Source organism: Psittacula echo, assembly GCF_963264785.1.
Source record: "Psittacula echo genome assembly, chromosome: 5".
In the NCBI taxonomy this organism is placed as follows: Eukaryota; Metazoa; Chordata; class Aves; order Psittaciformes; family Psittacidae; genus Psittacula; species Psittacula echo.
The window spans coordinates 83898490-83915275 of NC_137739.1; the positions used below are offsets into that span (position 1 = coordinate 83898490).

General features: G+C 55.8%; 1 protein-coding gene across 1 annotated transcript; it reads right to left on the reverse strand.

Annotated features, from left to right (window-relative positions):
• Positions 1 to 725: 725 nt before the first annotated feature.
• CHRM4 (cholinergic receptor muscarinic 4) lies at positions 726 to 14906 on the reverse strand (the record flags this gene model as incomplete). The annotated part of the gene is made up of 3 exons (XM_080618526.1): positions 726 to 2203; positions 2422 to 2463; positions 14852 to 14906. The coding sequence occupies 3 exons, from the start codon at positions 14904 to 14906 to the stop codon at positions 726 to 728; spliced, it is 1575 nt and encodes a 524-aa protein (XP_080474652.1).
• Positions 14907 to 16786: the final 1880 nt, after the last annotated feature.

Sequence of the window (16786 nt, forward strand, 5' to 3'; positions counted from 1 at the left end):
AGATGCTTGGTTTATCTGTCTGTTGTTCAGCCAATTGCTGGCTGAGGGCAGAAAGGGCATGAAGGGAAGAGCAGAAACGAAGCCCAGGGAACAATTCCCCCCATGGCCCCTGGGTGAGGATGTACGATGGTATCTCTCACTGGAAAGGAAGGAGCTTGCCACGTCTGGTAGGGTGCAATCTTGACTGCCTTGGGAGAGGGCCTGGCTGGGCCAGCAGGACTCCTTGTGTCCATGCCCGAGCCAGCCTGATTCAAGATGCTGGCAAATGTTTGGCCCTGGTTACTTGTCATTTCTTGGGTAATAAAGGGTTTAAAAGCCTATTGAAATCATCCCGCGTTAGGCCGTCTGCATGCAGACAAGCACTGATGTCCGAGAGGGTCATCCAGGGGGGAGAAAAGGCATCCAGTCTTAGGACAAACACTGATGCCATTTGGCCAACCTCTCAAGAGCAGGGTGCTGGGGAGAGCTCCTGGTGACCACATCTCCTCCTCTTGCCTCCTGCTTTCCTGCTGGCTCCCCAAGCTAGTCCCCAGGCCCAGTGTGACTGGAAAGAGCTGCAGCTCAGTGGTGTCTTGGACCTTTGTCAGCACTGGATGAAGAGCATCATCTGCAATCACTGCACAGTCTGCACTGTTGTGAGTGGGGAGCAGAGGACACCCCCTGGCAAAGGAGGCAAAGGGAAGGGCTTCCATAACCTTACTGAAGAGTGGTCCCTGAGTGCCAGTTTATCTGGCTGTGCCAATGTTCCTGTACTGGCACAGGAGAAGGTGCTTGAAGGTTTTCTTGAACGTGGCATTGCAGAGGGCATAGCAGGCTGGGTTGATGGTGCTGTTGACGTAGCAGAGCCAGTAGCCGATGGACCACACTGTTTCGGGTACGCAGGTCTCGCAGAAGGTGTTGATGAGGACCATCACATTGTACGGAGTCCATGTGACCATGAAGGCCAGCAGGATGGCAAATATGGTGCGGGTGACCTTCTTCTCCCGGGCTGCCATCTGCCGCTTCTTCCGTACCTGGCTCCTGGCGATGCTGGCAAACTTCCTGGCGACGTTGGCCGGGCGGCTGTTGGCCAGGGAATTGCGGTCAGAGGATCCTCCCTTCCCAGGGACAATCTCGATGGCAGTGACACATTCAGACCCACTCTGCTTGGTGACGATCTTAATCTTGGACCACTTGGAGGTCGGGTTCGTCCGGCGGTTGGACGGGCTCTGACTTTGTGCTGCCGGCAAGATCTCTGCTGTGGGCTTGTCTTTTGTGGTCTGGGTCATGCTGACAGTGCTGGACTCATTGGATGTCTCCTTCTCCTCCTGATGGCCAGTGCCCTCTGTCTGTGCTGAAGTCTGGTCGTCCACTTTGCCATTCCTCACCTCCTCCTTCACCTCCGTGGCCCTCTTGGGGGAGTTATTGTTGTTCTGTTTGATCAGGGGGGCCTTGAAGAAGCTGAGGGACCTGCCTTTCCTATCTTTCCTGCTTTCAGGCTTGTGCCTCCCCACCCTGCTCCTGCTGGCCAGGGAGATGTGGATGTACAGCACTGTCATGATGACTACAGGCAGGTAGAAAGCAGCGATGGCCGTGCCGAAGGTCACCGCCGGGTTGGAGAGGAACTGGATATAGCATTCCCTCTCCGGGACTGTCCTCTTGCCCACAATGAACTGCCAGAACAAGATGGCAGGGGCCCAGAGAACAAAGGACAATACCCACGCGAACGCAATCATGAGCCCTGCCATCTTGGTGGTCCTCCTGGCCGGGTACGTCAGGGGCTTGGTGACACAGAAGTACCGGTCAAAGCTGATGATGAGCAAGTTCATGACAGAGGCATTGCTCACCACATAGTCCAGGGCCAGCCACAGGTCACACACCACAGCCCCCAGTGGCCAATAGCCTTTGATGATGTAGACCGTGTAGAGGTTCATGGAGAAGACCCCGATGATGAGGTCTGCACAGGCCAGGCTGAAGAGGAAGTAGTTGTTGACAGTCTGGAGCTGGCGGTTCACCTTGATGGACAGCATCACCAGGATGTTCCCCACCACCGTGACGAGGCTGAGCGAGCCAGTGACCGTGGCAATGAAGATCAGCTCCACCGTCTTGTAGTTGGTGGGAGGCTGGATGGCCACCTCGGAGTGGTTGCCCAGGGTGAAGTTGTCGTAGGTCAGGTTGGCCATCTTCGCCTGCCAGGGCTGAGCAGAGAAGTTGTGCATGGGGTCTGCAAGGGGGGGGGGGACAGAAAGGGAGAATGTGACATCTGCCAGCGTGTGCTGGAGGAAGGGGGATGCGGAGCAGAGTGGTGATGTACAGCACTTGCTGCTAGGATAGCACAGCACGGAGCCAGTGCCCTGCCACAGGGACAAGAGCAGGTCTATGGTGTGCTGCCAGCATCCCCAGAGCACCCACAAAGCCCATGCCATGGTCCTCTTGGCTCACCTGTGTCTCTGGCAGCAAACAGCTCCTTCTGGAAGATGAAATCTGGGACAGGGAAAACAACAAGTTATATTACAGCTTCAGCACAAGGAATCCATGTGAGTCCCAAGGTATCTTAATGGTGGGCACCAGCCTTCCCAACAGAGGTAGCCTTGACAAAGGGGTGACGCTGCCCGGAGGCAGACACTGAAAACCCAAACAAGGGTGAAACTGGGTAAAAGAAGAAGAGGAAACAGCCTCAAGCTGCACCAGGGGAGGTTTAGATTGGATATTAGGAACCATTCCTTCATCAAAAGGGTGTTCAGACATTGGAACAGGCTGCCCAGGGCAGTGGCGGAGTCACCGTCCCTGGAAGTCAACACAAATTGTATGGATGAGGCCCTCAGTGAAACGGCTTACTAGTGTCCTTGGTAGTGCTGGGGAACGGTTGGACTTGATGATCTGTGATTCTATGGTTCTAATTTGGGTTGGCCTGGTCCACAGCCCAGCCCCAGCAGATGCGGGAGAGCAAAGGGCTGCACCAGTGCTGTCAGCCAGCAAAGCCAGAAAATACTGGTTCCTTCCCCCAGTCCCACATCACACTGCAGCCGCAGCCACACCAGCCATGGAGACGTGTGTGCTGGAGCCAGCATCTCAGCCTGACACATGCAATTATTAATGAAAGGTGGCAGGAATTACGGGCAGAAAGAGTGCCTTCATCCAAACCGAGATGTCTGCGGTTAACCCCCAAGGTGAGAAGAGAATGGGCATTCAAAAATAAAAACCCAATGCATCAAAACTGATCTGTTGCCTTCCAGTATCTGAAGGGGGCCTACAAGGATGCCGGAGAGGGACTTTTCATCAGGGACTGTAGTGATAGGACAAGGGATGATGGGTTTAAACTTAAACAGGGGAAGCTGAGGTTGGATATAAGGAAGAAGTTCTTTACTGTGAGAGTGCCGAGGTGCTTGCACACGGTGTCCAGAGAAGTGGTAAATGCTCCACCCCTGGCAGTGTTCAAGGCCAGGTTGGACAGAGCCTTGGGTGACATGGTTTAGTGTGAGGTGTCCCTGCCCATGGCAGGGGGTTGGAACTGGATGATCTTAAGGTCCTTTCCAAACCAAACCATTCTATGATTCTATGAAGAGGAATTTCCTGGAAGAGCAGGGGGAAGCAAAGGTGCTTGAGGAGCTGTGCAGGACAGAGGAGCTTCCCATAGGACCTGCCTCACCCACACTACCCAGACCCCAAAGCCTGCTGGGCTTCACCTCACCCTGGGTGCTAGGAGCATCCTGACCCCAGCAGCCCAGCCAGGACAGTGTCTCCAGCAGCTCCACTCGGTGCCTGGGGCACTGCCCCATGGGCACTGCTGCTGCTAGCCCAGTGGGAGCTGGGTGTTCACACCATAGCGCATAGCAGAGCATTTGGCACAGCGGGTCTCTGCGAGCTGGCATGGGTAACGGTGCTGGCTCTAAACACCTGGGACTCCTGAGGCTGATTTTGCTAAATGTATAAACATGCTAAAATGTATACAGACGTGCTAAATGTGTAAACATTAACGCACGCCTCTCCAAAGCAAGGCTTGGCAGGCTTTGGGATCAGTTCGTGTTTGTAAAGTCCTTTAAAAGGAATGCCCTTGCTTTTTGTTTGTGCTGAGGGTAGGAGATTTCTGCCATCAGCAAACAGCCAAGGGTTTAATACAACAGGTTTTTAAAGAGGTGCAGGTGTGAGAAAATGGGAGCAGGGCTGCTGTGATGGGGAACCAATGTAGCTCTTATGGCAGCTTCTGCATTAGCAAGGCTACAGCTGCAGCAGCGGCTGGGCTTTGCTTACATACACTGGGGAAAGAAGTGTGTGAGGGACAAGGAAAAGCATCTGTACCATTATCCTCTGAGCCTGGCACACGCGGCCCATGAAGTGCTCTGAAAAGCAAGAAACCCTTCAGAAATGCTAAATACTGATGGGGCAAGGAAGCCCTGTGGCACTGCCCAGCTTAGCACCCAGCTCCAACACAAGAGGAAAGGATACATAAAGGGAGAGGGAAAGCGTTTTGTGCTGCCACCCTTCCTAGGCACCCTGCCAAGGATGCAAGAAGAGGTGACAAGTGTATAAGATGGCTTAGAAATCTATAATTGTGGCAGTTTGGGGGTTGGTTTCAGTACAATTGAAATGAGTTTTAAATTCTTCGCTTTGGTGAGATGGGGAGATTTAGCTGTCATTCCTGTAACAGCTAATCAAACCAATCAGACAAGCTAGCAATCAAGCAGACATCTACCCCAGCTCTTCCAGGAAGAACTTGAAAATCTTAAAAGAAACCTCTCCTTCATCTCTGCTAAAATGAGGGTTTCAGTTTTTCCACTTCACTTCGCGAACCAGCATCCTCATCTGAGTGCATTTAATTCATTACCAGCCTTGACAGAGGTTTGTGCTCTCAGTTGCCCCAAGTAAGAAAAGTCCGTCTCATTCCACTCCATAGAACCGGTCACAGAAAGGAAGGAGGAAAACACTGGCGTGGCCGCGCTCGCTCGCCTTCAGATGCCACCCAGAGGTCACGCTGGAAAGTGATGGGCTGAGACAACTGCAGCCTCAGGGTGAAGGACTTCAACGGGGACTTGGAAATGAGCCTTCACTGAAGGGCAAGTATAAAGCAATCATCTCTCGATTGAGGGTAGGAGGGGGACTGGCAGTGGTTAAGGATGTGAAGATGCGCCCAACACAGATGTACAACAAGCTGGAAGATGTGCACGCAGCTCACCCTCACCTCAAACGCTGGCTGTTTTCTGCCATGCCACAGCCTAGTGGGCATTCCTCTTTCCCCGTCTTCTGCTCTCTCCATCCTGCCATCTCTCTTCTGCCCTGACACCCTCTCTGAGCTCACCCAGCACTGAGCAGGGCAGGCAGCTCAGTCCAGAGCTGGGATCAGGTCTCGGACCGGCTGACCAAGCCATGGATCATGCCTGCATAGGCACTGGGGATAGATCCTGCTGTTTGCCTTTGGGATGGAGAGCACCGAGGTTGCGCAGGCGGTTATGCATGGAGGACCCCGGTTGGGGTACAGCCCTTGGGCAGCCCCAGCGCTGCCTGTGCCCCAGGATGTGCCTGAGAACACAGGGAGCACACACGAGAGCTGCAGCGCTGCAGTGGAATCGCACTTGTTAGTGTGATTCCATCTCCACTCTCACACCAGCTGCAGCACTGTCCCCAGTGCTGTGAAGCCCCCAGACACCCAGAGACCTCTCCAGACCTGGGATCTCCCAGCTAAATGTCTCTCCCATGCCCTCCAGTGCCCATTTCTCTCCCCTGCACCTCCAGAAGCACATTCCTCTTCTCCATCCCCTCATGCCCCTGTCCCACATCACCTTCCCTGTCTCCATCCCCCTTTGTCCACCCATCTCCGTGCTGGCACCATAGCCAGGGAGGAGACGCAGCCTTCTCAAAGCCCAGAGGCCACTTCAGAAAGGTTCCTGGTACTCGGGCCCCTACCTGTGACACCAGTTGGCTGTTCAGCCTGCACACACCATCCCTTGCCTGTGGCACGCAATGGGTGCTCTCTCAGACCTGCTCTCACCAGCCAGCTACAAACTCCATCACCAGCCTTCTCCCTCCTTCGGACTTCCAGCGGTGATTTATGTCTGGCTTTCTCCTCTCCATCGAAGCCATTAGGAGCTTCTAAATCTCCACTGATAGAACCTTTTGGTTTAAGAGTTTCTGTGGCTGCCGCAGCACTCAGAAAGCACGTCCTCAAGAAAGCGAAACACTTTTCCCTTCTCACCCAACATCTTGCACGTTATGGATGAAGACAGGCACAGGCAGCCACAGATCCAAGATGAAAAGGTTGTAATTTGGTTGGGGTCCACCTATTTTGGGCAGTGCTTGTCGCAGCAGCCTGAGATGCCACCACAACACGGCCCAAGATGCCATCACTGTTGGGCAAGGAGACAGCTCCAGAGCCAGTGACCAAAGCCAGTTCTGCCCACCCCTTCTTGGTCACAGGGTGATGTCTGGAGGCACAGTGAAGTGCTCCTGCTATTTCCTTGCTGCACACCTTGTGTGTCACTCCAGCAAGCCTTCAGCCTGCCAGCCCCTGCAAAGAGCCTTGCAGCACGTTGCAAGCTTAGGAAGGAGAAAGCCCTCTCATAGACCACTCCATCGGGTGACCTGCTGAGCATTCAACCTGTATCGGACAGAGGGGTCTTGCTCCCTCCTGCCCATCCCTGCATGTCAGGAGCTGGCCACCGTCCCACCAGCATGGAGAAGACAGCAGGAGAGGCTGGCATTCACACACACCCATACAATGGTGGCACCTTGAGCTATGGGATGAGCTCCTGGAGCAAGCAGCCCTACTGCCACAGCGTCCCCTTCCTCTGCTTCCTGCACTGCACAGCCCCCCTGTGCCCCTCCATGGCCCCTGTCCCTCACACCACCACCCTGCTCTGTCACTGCCACCATTCCAACCCCGTTCTCATCCTTGGGGCCAGGGGGAGCAGGGGCAGATTCATGGCTGGTCCACATGCAGCTTGAAATGAGGTCTATAGGAATGAGCAGGGCTGTGCACGCACCCAGCACACTCAGCAAGCACTGCCACCAATATCACACCACTCAGAGAAGATGTTCATAGGGGGAGGAATGGAATTAGAGAAAGCATCGCTTTCACAGCGGCTTCCGAGTGTGAGCTGCTGCCAGGGACATCCCCAGGGGAAGGCACACATCACTCCCTGCTCTGACTGTGTGCACAGGGCTGGGGTCAGGGCACATCAGCTCTGGCATTGCTGTTGGAAAGAGCAGGGCCAGCCCTCTCAGCCCTGCTGTCGGCCCCCTGCTTGTCTTGGCTTTCCTTTAAGCGCCGAGAGGGTGAACATCTTAATGGGATTAGTTCCATCATGTCGAACTGCTGATGGGATGTGGGGCAGGGCAGTTAGTGCAGCCGCAACCTGAACCCAAGGAGAGGGGGGATACAAGATGCGGAACAGATAGTTGTGTTTATGGCTCCTGCGCACAAAGGGAAGGGACTCTCAGAGACGGGTGACAGTTTTCAGCGCTAATTGTGTTATCTAATAGCCATTAATTAGTCCCTGAGTCATAGCACCAGTTTTCAGCCAGCGAAAGATTGCTCAGGTTGACAGATTCACACCCCTCGGAGTGTGAAAATAACGCTCCAAGGTATCAGGAACAGGCACCTTAGAAATACAATATATGGGGAGGGGATCAAGGAGGGTGCCTGTGCCTGGCGGGGGATTAGCCTGGCTTTGCCCCATCAGGGTGTGCTTTGCCTGGTGCCAGACTGCTCCATGCCTCCACATCAGGAACAATGAAGGCAACAAACCAACCAGGAATGCAGGAAGGAGATGAGTGTCCAGGGGGATTTGCTACGCTGGGATAGCAGGGCTTCCTCTGGAGCTGGCACAGGGAGAGTCAATGGACCCCTGAAGTCCTTCTGCTGCTCCAGAGGAGATCTGAACCATCTCACCAGAGGAATTGCATCTTGCAGTAATGCACAGGGTGCACCTGGGCATTTTGTTTTTCCATTAAACAATTCATTCCTCCTTCTTCCTCTACCGTTCAACCGGTTCTCATGACACAAGGCAAATTCCTCTGTCCTCTCAAGCTGGGAGTCTCTGATGGCTTTTCCTGGAGCTACCAGAGCAGCAGTGAGCTCAGTGGCACAGGAGTTGACAGTTGTCGGGGGCAGGCAAAGGGGCTGGAGACACTTCCCCATGCTCAGCACGTTTGTGCATCAGGCGTTGAACATTTGCTGTGGCTGGGGCCAGAAGGGAGCGTTGCAGTCAGGCAACCTGACCACCACTGTGAGCAAGCCAGGAGCCCCCAATGCTGCTTCCAACTGGGTGGTTGCTGCTGGGTTTCAGAGCGAAACTGATGCACCCCGTCCACAGTGGCATGCACCCAGCTGCAAGAAGGGTCAGAGCGAGGGCTTACAAGCCACTCACTTAAGCAGTGCCCAGCCCAGCATCCCACAGCTGCCTCCCCACTGCTTGCCTGTACCCATACCATGCCCTGAACCATAAGAGGCTACACACCATCGACCCACAGCATTACCAAACAAGAAGGAAATCAGTGAGAAAGTGGTTTTAAGTGGTTAAAAGTGACTTCTATACATAACCAACCAGCATGCTGACCACACTGACACTGATTAACCATCTCCCACTCAATTATTAGGCCCAATAAATAACCTATCAGTTATTATGGAACACTAATAGCAAGCATGCCAGGCAAATGTGATTGAAGCCGATGTCCAGCCTTACTCCACTGTACCCATCCCGCAGCTCTCACAGTCACACCAGCTCCAGTGGGCAGCAAAAGGGGGGCAGCTTTGGGCTGGTGGCAAAGCTCAGCCCATGCTATTGAGCCAGGAATGTGCTTGGCTCTCAGCTGAGCCTGAGCCACGCTTCAACTACTGCATTAATACTCTCTGCCTCTGAGAGATGCTCACGTTCTTTTATATCCCTGGGCTGAAGCTTTGATAGGACCCAGCTGTTTCAAGGCAGCACAGCAGAAATAACCCCGCTGCAGCTACAGGTCCTGCAGGGAAGGGCTTTGGGCTCAGCTGGCAGAGCTTCCCCTTGAAGGAGCAGGGGGATTACAGCAACAAGTGCCTGCCTGGATTAGCCGGGCTCTCCCCAGAGAGAGGTTAGTGGCCAGGATCAGATGCCTGCAGGAGAAGGCAGTGGGCAAGAGGGCAGGGAGCTGCAAGACACCAGATCTGGTTGCTTCTAAGTGCAGCTCTCCCTGCCCCAGGGACAAGGACAGGCCTTTCCTGGGGATGGACTCAGCCCCTCTTTGGAGAAGCCCATTGCAGGGAAGCCCCTCATCATGCCACCGCCCCTGGTCTCCCATGCCACCATCCTACCTGGGTGCCATCCTCTTGTCCCATATAGCACGATGAGGCTCTGCAGGGCTTTGAGAGCCCAAATAAGCCAACTGAGCAATGAGTGAGTGAAAAGAGAGCTGATGCCTTGAGCTGAGGGCATAAATGATGCAAAGGCCCTGCTGGATGGATGTGGATGTGACAGAGCCCTAGTGCTGGGGACAGAGAGCAGAAGGAAAGCTTTGGGATGATAATGAAAAAGGAAGCTGAAAATATTAGACCCCTCTTGGCCGCAAGGCCTGCCGGGGGGGTTAGTGTTGGAGGTTGTGCCTGAGCAAGGGGGACAGAGCGAAGGACAGGAGCTGCAGCAGAAGGTGGGCAGGGGAGACCAGGGCATGGGCTGGCAGTATGGGAAGTGTGGGAGCCAGGCGAGGAGAGCAGGTATGAAACCCTGGTCCATAGGCACAACAGAGGAGGGGAGGGATGGAGAGGAAGGAAGTGGGAATTGCTTCGGCTGCCAGGGAGGGATTACACATTGCCCCCGCAGAAGAGCCTTAGGAAACTCTTCCAAAAGGGACAGACCTCATGCAAAGCTCTCCCTGCTGCCTTCCCTGGGTGCTCCCGCCAGCTCCTTGATGGGCAGAGCAGGAACCATGCTGGGGATGGAAACCTTCATGGGCTGCAGCTCTGCCTAGGAGTCACCTCTTGCCGCAGGATAGTGGTCCCCAGCCTGACATGGCCCTACACTAAATCCCACCAATTCCCTGCAGCACTGGGTAGGGGTTTAGCACCTCACTGCCTGCGGCTGCACATGGTAGCAGAGGGTTTCATGAGTTGGACATCACTTATGGGCCATGGTGGGCGATCTGAGCTCCACAAGCAGTCTAGGGATGGCTGTGCTAGGCACTGCTGCAGAAAGGCAGCCCCAAGCCCAGGCACCTCACGCCTGTTGTCAGGAGAAGGCTGATGCGAGTAGGGTTTTGTTGCTCTCCACCCCTCCCTGCACACACGCACACACTATTTTGGCTTTAATTTGGACTGCAGATGACGTGACTGCCAGCAGAGCAGGGATCCAGGCTACCCCCAAGGCACTAGAGATGGAGAGATGCCGGATACGCTCCTTCCCATCTCAGTCATGCAAAGATCCCGTAAGGATGCTTGTCCTTCCGCGCAGAGCCACCCCGCTGTGCTGCCGGGGGGGCCAGCTCACATCAGCATTGGGAAGGTCTGGGATCAAGGGGTCACTGAAGCAAGGCGCCATGCAAGCCTCTCGAGAGCTGCCCCGTGACCAGGGGTGGACACGAGGGCCCGGGACATGGTGTTTGCAGAGCGGTGTTTTCAGACTCAGTGTTGCACAACTGGAGTTTCCCACAGATGAATCAATCTGGTTCTGCTTAAAGAGCCCAAAGAGGTTAATCCGTTAACTGGCGGACACAAACCGGCTCCGCCATGAGCCTGAACCCTGCAGACAGCACATCACTCTGCACCCCTCTTCTCCAGATACCTTCAGCTGAGGGACCTGGTGCCAGCTCCCGCTGCCTCCTCTGCCAAGCTGCAAGGTGCTATGAAATAGATTATATTTAATAGGAATTGTGGTAGCAGGGGGCTGCTTCTCTGCCTGGCTTTCTTGGCTAGGGGAGTGCAGCCAGCCTTGATAGCGCTGGCCGAGGAGCTCCACGGTTTACACTGAGTCCTGCCTTTAAAGGACAAACTTCCAGCTGCTGCTCCTCCTGCGCCAGCTGACCTGGGATGAAACTGCTCTGCAAGGCTCTTGGAGACAAGCAAACAGCCCTGTGGCTCCCCATGGTCCTCTCCAGCCCTCTCTGAGTCATGGAAACAACACCCGGGGTGCATGTGGGTCCTCTGCACCAGCACGGCCCAGCCTGTCTGATGCTGGGGTGGGAAGGGAGCAGGCACTTGGGCACTGAGCAGGACTGAAGCCCACACTGCACATGCCATGCAGAGGTGATGGGGACAGGCTCACAGCAAGACAGGAGGGACGGTGACACTCCCACAGCTCTGATTTGCAGGACCTTCAGCAATGGTTTTGGGCATTGACAGTGACCACGCTCAGTGCCTGCAGCCACTGCGTTTGGAGGCTTGGATAGGCTGTGAAGGTAATTTCCTCAGCTAAATTACATCTTACGAGGCATAAACCGAGCCTTTGCTGGAGTTCTTCCTCCGTGCAGTGCAGCCTCTGGGCTGAAGGCGTCTCTGGAGGGTCCCAGGAGCATCCCTAATGTGAAGGTGTGAGCAGCTTCACCCAGCACACAAGGGGTTGGGCTGCAGAGCGTCTCCAGCAGACCCTCATTTGCTCATGCTCGCTGTTCCAGGGAAATCAAGGCCTGAAGCCAGGTCAAATGATGTTGTCCCAAGTGGACCAGTGCATCCACCCACAAGGAAGGTGATGGATGCCAACACGCACACAGGGTGTGGATGCCCCAGAGGCTGCAGGGGGGGACAGGGACTGGTTGTGTGTCTGCTGCTAAAACCCTAAATATCAAGGGGGGGGACCTGTTGGCAAGACACCCCCCCCTGTGCTTCTGCACCAGCAAAGCACTGGTGCAGTGGGAAAGTCTGCTGGGAAGCACGGGCTCCAGATTCATTTGTCCAGGAAATGGCAAACTCCTTGAAGCTGCAGCAGATGAATTGGTCTGAACACAGCACAATGGCCAACCTTGGTATATCCAACATCTGGATGCATCGAGCCTTTGCCATGCCTAGAGGGTTAAAGGGATGTTGTGGGAATCGGTGCTCTCCCAGGGAGGGTTAAGGCACCAAGTAAGGCCCTCACTGCCCTGCCTGCCGGGACCCTGGGTAGAAGAACACATGAGTCTTCCTAGAAACTGGTGTCTGTTTGCTGACTGGTGGCCTGAATCCCTCAGGAAAGGGGATGGCTTCGGCATGGCTCCAAGCACCGGCTTGCAGAGGATTCAACCCTGCTCAGGTCCCCGGCACCACCACTGGCGCCTGTCACATTGGTGGGTGCTGTGCTAGGGCAGGCTAAAGAGCAGTCAGTGGGGATGCCAGGAAAGGGATGAAGAGAAGAGGGGAAGTAGGTGGGAATGAGCTGGTCCAAACTTCCACGTCCACACCCTGCATCCTTCATCTCCCTGAAATTCATCCTTTAGACACACAGTTTCAGAGCTAGCCTGGAGCAGATGCTGAAATGCAAAGCAAACCTCCTCCCTTGGCTTACTGGAGAGCTCCATGTCAGACTGAGCAATAGACCAGCTCAAGGACAACCTTGCTTCTCCAGAAATGCCCATGATTTACCATGCCAATGAGAAGGGGTCAGCTTGTGCACATGAAACTCCTGCCGCGTTGTACGTGCATGCGGGAAGGGGAGCTGTGTTTGTGCAGAGAGCAGCAGCCCCTTGCAAACAGGCTCCATTTCCCTCTCCTCTTGCTATTGCAGGGCTGCATCCATCACCTCGGGGGGTACTCACCAACCCTCTTCACCTCTGTGGGTGCTGCTTGCCAGGGCTCAGCAGAGCAAGCAGGGACAGCGTGCTAGGGATGCTCTGCATCAGCCGCTCCTCCTGCTCTCACTATTTTTATTCCCTGTTTTTGTCCTTTTTTCTGTTGTTGTTGGTTTATTTCCTGGGGAGATATTTGTCATCTTAATTAAAAACCCCCAAACAAACAAACAAACCCATCCATGACAAAACCTGACATCAACAGCATCTTCCTGCGGACAGTTTGAGAGACAAACCATGCTCCTTCTGCAAACTCAGAGTAATTGGATCACAGCATTAATGATTTCAGTTAATTCTCTTCTATGAGAGAAACAGACTGACCCACTGAGGTGGGTATGCCCCTCGTGTGACTGAACAAACAGTGTTTACCGGTAGCCTTTCTCCTCCTCCTCTTCCCACCAGCTTCCCGCTCACCTGGTCATTCCCTAGGCCGCTGCCATTCCGTGCAGCAGACCTGGGAACCTGCTGCTGGCTCTGAGCAAGGACACATCAGCTTCAATCCCTCAGGCACTGGGAGCTGCCATGCACAGGGACAGATTCCCCACTCCCATCCCTATGAAGGGGCTCTGCCCGCTGGGCACCAGCCCAGCCGAGGGGTGGCAGGGGATGGGTCCCTATTTCTTAGGGTCTCCATCTGGGTGAAATCAACCCTTGGATGCCCTGCTCTTTGCTGGATGCCTCATGGAGCCCTGCTCCAGGCTGGAGAGCAGCAGCAGGTGCTCAGATCGCAGAAGTCAAGGCATTAGGGAGCAGGCGGTGATGCCCAGCAGTAGTGACAGCGAAAAGCGTCTTGCAGTCGCCTGGGATCTCAACGTGAGCGCTGTCACTGGTGTGCCTCACTGAAATCCTGGGCTCTAGGACCCTGGCATCTGAGCATCTTGAGAGACATCAACAAGCCACCCCACTGGGTGGGAACCGGCCCTCCCAGCCCCTCTGCTCATCCCGCAAGTAGTGGCAGGAGAAGCTGAGCCGCCCAAGTCACCTCAAGGCACCCATGACAAACGCTCATGCAGAGCCCAACAGCTTTGCCAGCTGGGCACAGAGGAATGCTAGCTGTTCCTCAGCTTGGGAAGCATCTCCCTAGCCTTGGGCTTTGCAAGGACCAGCTGGAAAACGAGGCTGTAACACAGACAGAGGGGTTGAGAGCAGGACAGAAGAGCATGACTTTCACATAGAGCATTACAGCATTACTTTTCATGCAAACAAATGACAAGAACTGTTCCCTGACTTGAAGCCCATGACATTATTTTGGGAGAGGTGAAGGGTGGGGCTGCCTGGCTCTCGTCCATGATGGACCAACAAAGAGCACGGGGCATCTCTGCTGTTACCAGCAGGGAAGGTGCAGCAGGGCCAGCAAGGGCTAAAGGGCAAACGGGACCCACACCTAGGAGGAGAGGGGGCAAGAGCTGTCCCCCTTGCAGTGCCCAGCCCAGCAAATGGCTCTGTGGAGAGATGGGGGGCTTCTGCCTAGTCACGTTCTGGGGGGTGGCCAAGGGGCCAGAGAGGTTTCGTCCAGCATGGGGACAGTGTCCAGAAGATGTGGGATCTTGTCCCTGCTGCTTCCGTTGGAATATAGAAGGAAGCACAGCAAGCGTGCAGGTAGTTTCCTGCTCAGAAAGCAAACCTCCTTCCGAAAGCAAGCACCAGGGGAGCAGATACCCTCCCACCCCACAACCCCAGGGATGCAGGGTGCTCGTGTGCCCGTGGCAGGGTGCTGACAGGGCCGGTTCCCAGGTGGTCTGAAGGATCCGAGGCGCCCTGGACCACAAATCGCGGGAGCGGTGCTGGTTTGGATGGGAGCAGGGAAGGGAGAAGCCAGATCTCTTCCCGGCGCCCTGGCAGAGCTGCAACCCCGCACGACTCCCCGCATGCCGGGGCGGCGAACCAAATGCGGGGGTTCTGATCCGCGGAGCACGCCGGGGTTCCCGGAGCGACGCAGGAGTGCGGGAAAGTTGGCAGAGAGACACCCGCCATTCCTGGGGCGACCGGGTGTTACCTCTCCCGGGGTGCGCACCCCCTCCCCATGCACTCTGAAGCCATGCTGCCCCCCCATCCCTCAGGGACTCTCGGAGGGGGGGGCCCGCGGGGATGCCCTGCCCCCCCCCCCCCTTTTTCCTCCCAGCGCACACGGAGCCCCCGAGCAGCGACTCACCGGGCAGCCCCCAGGCCGCGCCGCCGCCCGCCGCCGACTCGTTCTCAGCGGCCATGGTGCAGCGCCGCGCACGCCGCCGCGCCGTCGGGGGCTCCGGCACGCATGGCCCCGGCCCCCGGCTCCCGGCTCCCGGCGGCGCCGTGCGCGGCGGAGGGGCGGGGAAGGGGCGGTGGGAGGGGAGGGCCCGGCGCTGCCGGCTCAGCCCGGTCCTCCCCCGAACCCCGGCCCCTCCCTCCCATGATCCCAGATGTGCCTCCCCCAGATGTGAGCCCCCCTCCCCGCCGCAAAGACGTTAGGGAGCCGCGGCCATTCCACACGCTGCTGTCCCCCCGTCCCAGATGTGCGGACCCGGACCCGCCGGACAGATGCTGAGGGGGAAAGAGGAGACGGTGCCGGGCAGCCCGGCCCCCCCGTCGGGGCTGCGGGCGGCGCTGTCCGCGGTGCTGCAGGGAGCGCTCCGGCCGCCCAAGGACCGCCCGCTGCCCGCTGCCCGTCCGCTGCCCGCTGCCCGCTGCTCGCTGTCCCCCGCTGCCCGCCGCCGGCAGCCTCTGGTGCCTCCCGCACCCACCAGCTCCCCGGACACCGGGAGCATCGGGGCTTCAAGGCGGGAGAGAAGGAAAGAGCGGGAGAGGCACAGCGCAGCCCAGGCAAAGGGAGTCCTCGATGCAGTCCCCGACCCCCAAAATACAGTTAAAATCCGGGCCTGGCGCACGTATCCGCAGACTTGAAACGCATGAAGAACTCTGCTGGGCTGTCACTAACACTCAGTGTTGGGGTTTTCACCCAGGACCAAAACCATCAGCGGGTGCTTTCCCAATCATGTCACTGCCCCATCAGTTCTGCTTTCTCCTTTCATTGTAGTTATGAGAAAGTGACAAGCAAGAAGAAACGAAGGGGGAGGGGGGGCAAGGAGGGAGGAAATCCATCTTCCCTTCCCTCTACACCTTTCCCTTCTCTCTGCTTCTACCTAGACCAGCTCTCTCGCCCCCCCTCTGCCTCTCACTTGCTCTGTCTCACAGATACACATGGGTATCATTTCCCCATCTGCTCGACTCTCACACATACACACATAAATACACATAAACAAATAAACGCCCCACTTTCTCCCTCCTCTGAGTGATCACAGTCTCAAACAAGTTCCCACATCCACTCCTTCACCTCCTCACCCTCCTCCCTTACGTCTCTTGCTCTGGGAGGTAGCACTTAACTAAAGGCTGGTGTTTCAAGTCAATGTCTCATTTGAAATGTTGGCCAGCTGTGCCCAGTTCACAGGCTTGACCTCTCTCTTCCCCACATCCTGCAGTCTGGTGTCTTATCCCCGAAGATGAAACCACATTTCTGAATCCCAGCAGAGAGACCACTGTAAGATAACACAGACACTTTTATCTGATGACACATCTCCAGCTCCGGGCGCTTCTCTGCACACTGAAAAGGTTAAAGCCTTTTGGCACTTGCATCCACCACTCAGCTGCTGCCTTTGCACACCGCGAGGCCCCTGCCACAGAAGCCAGGCAGATACCAGCTTTATTTGGTCACCCTATACCAGATCCTGGCATTTCTTTAGTGAGTGCTCAGTCAACTGCTATTAATTTTCCTGCCTGTCTTTGAGGAGTGAGAAGACAAAGCTCTCCCAGTGTCACCTGCTGCAGAGCCACATGGCTGCACTGAGTGCGGTGAGTCTGCACTGCCTTTTGCCAGCTTAACATCTGCCCACACCGTTTTTGCAGTCACCGGCCAAAACCTGGCAAGGACTCCAGGCAGTCAGCTGGAGTCTCCTCACTCCAAAGCCCTGACCCCAAGTAAATATCACCCTTTCACCTTCCTTCTCCCTTTAATGAAAATAATAATAGATTCACAATGGTTTGGGTTGAAGGGACCTTAAAGCTCATCCAGTTCCAGCCCCCTGCCTCGGGCAGGGACACCTTCCACTAGAGC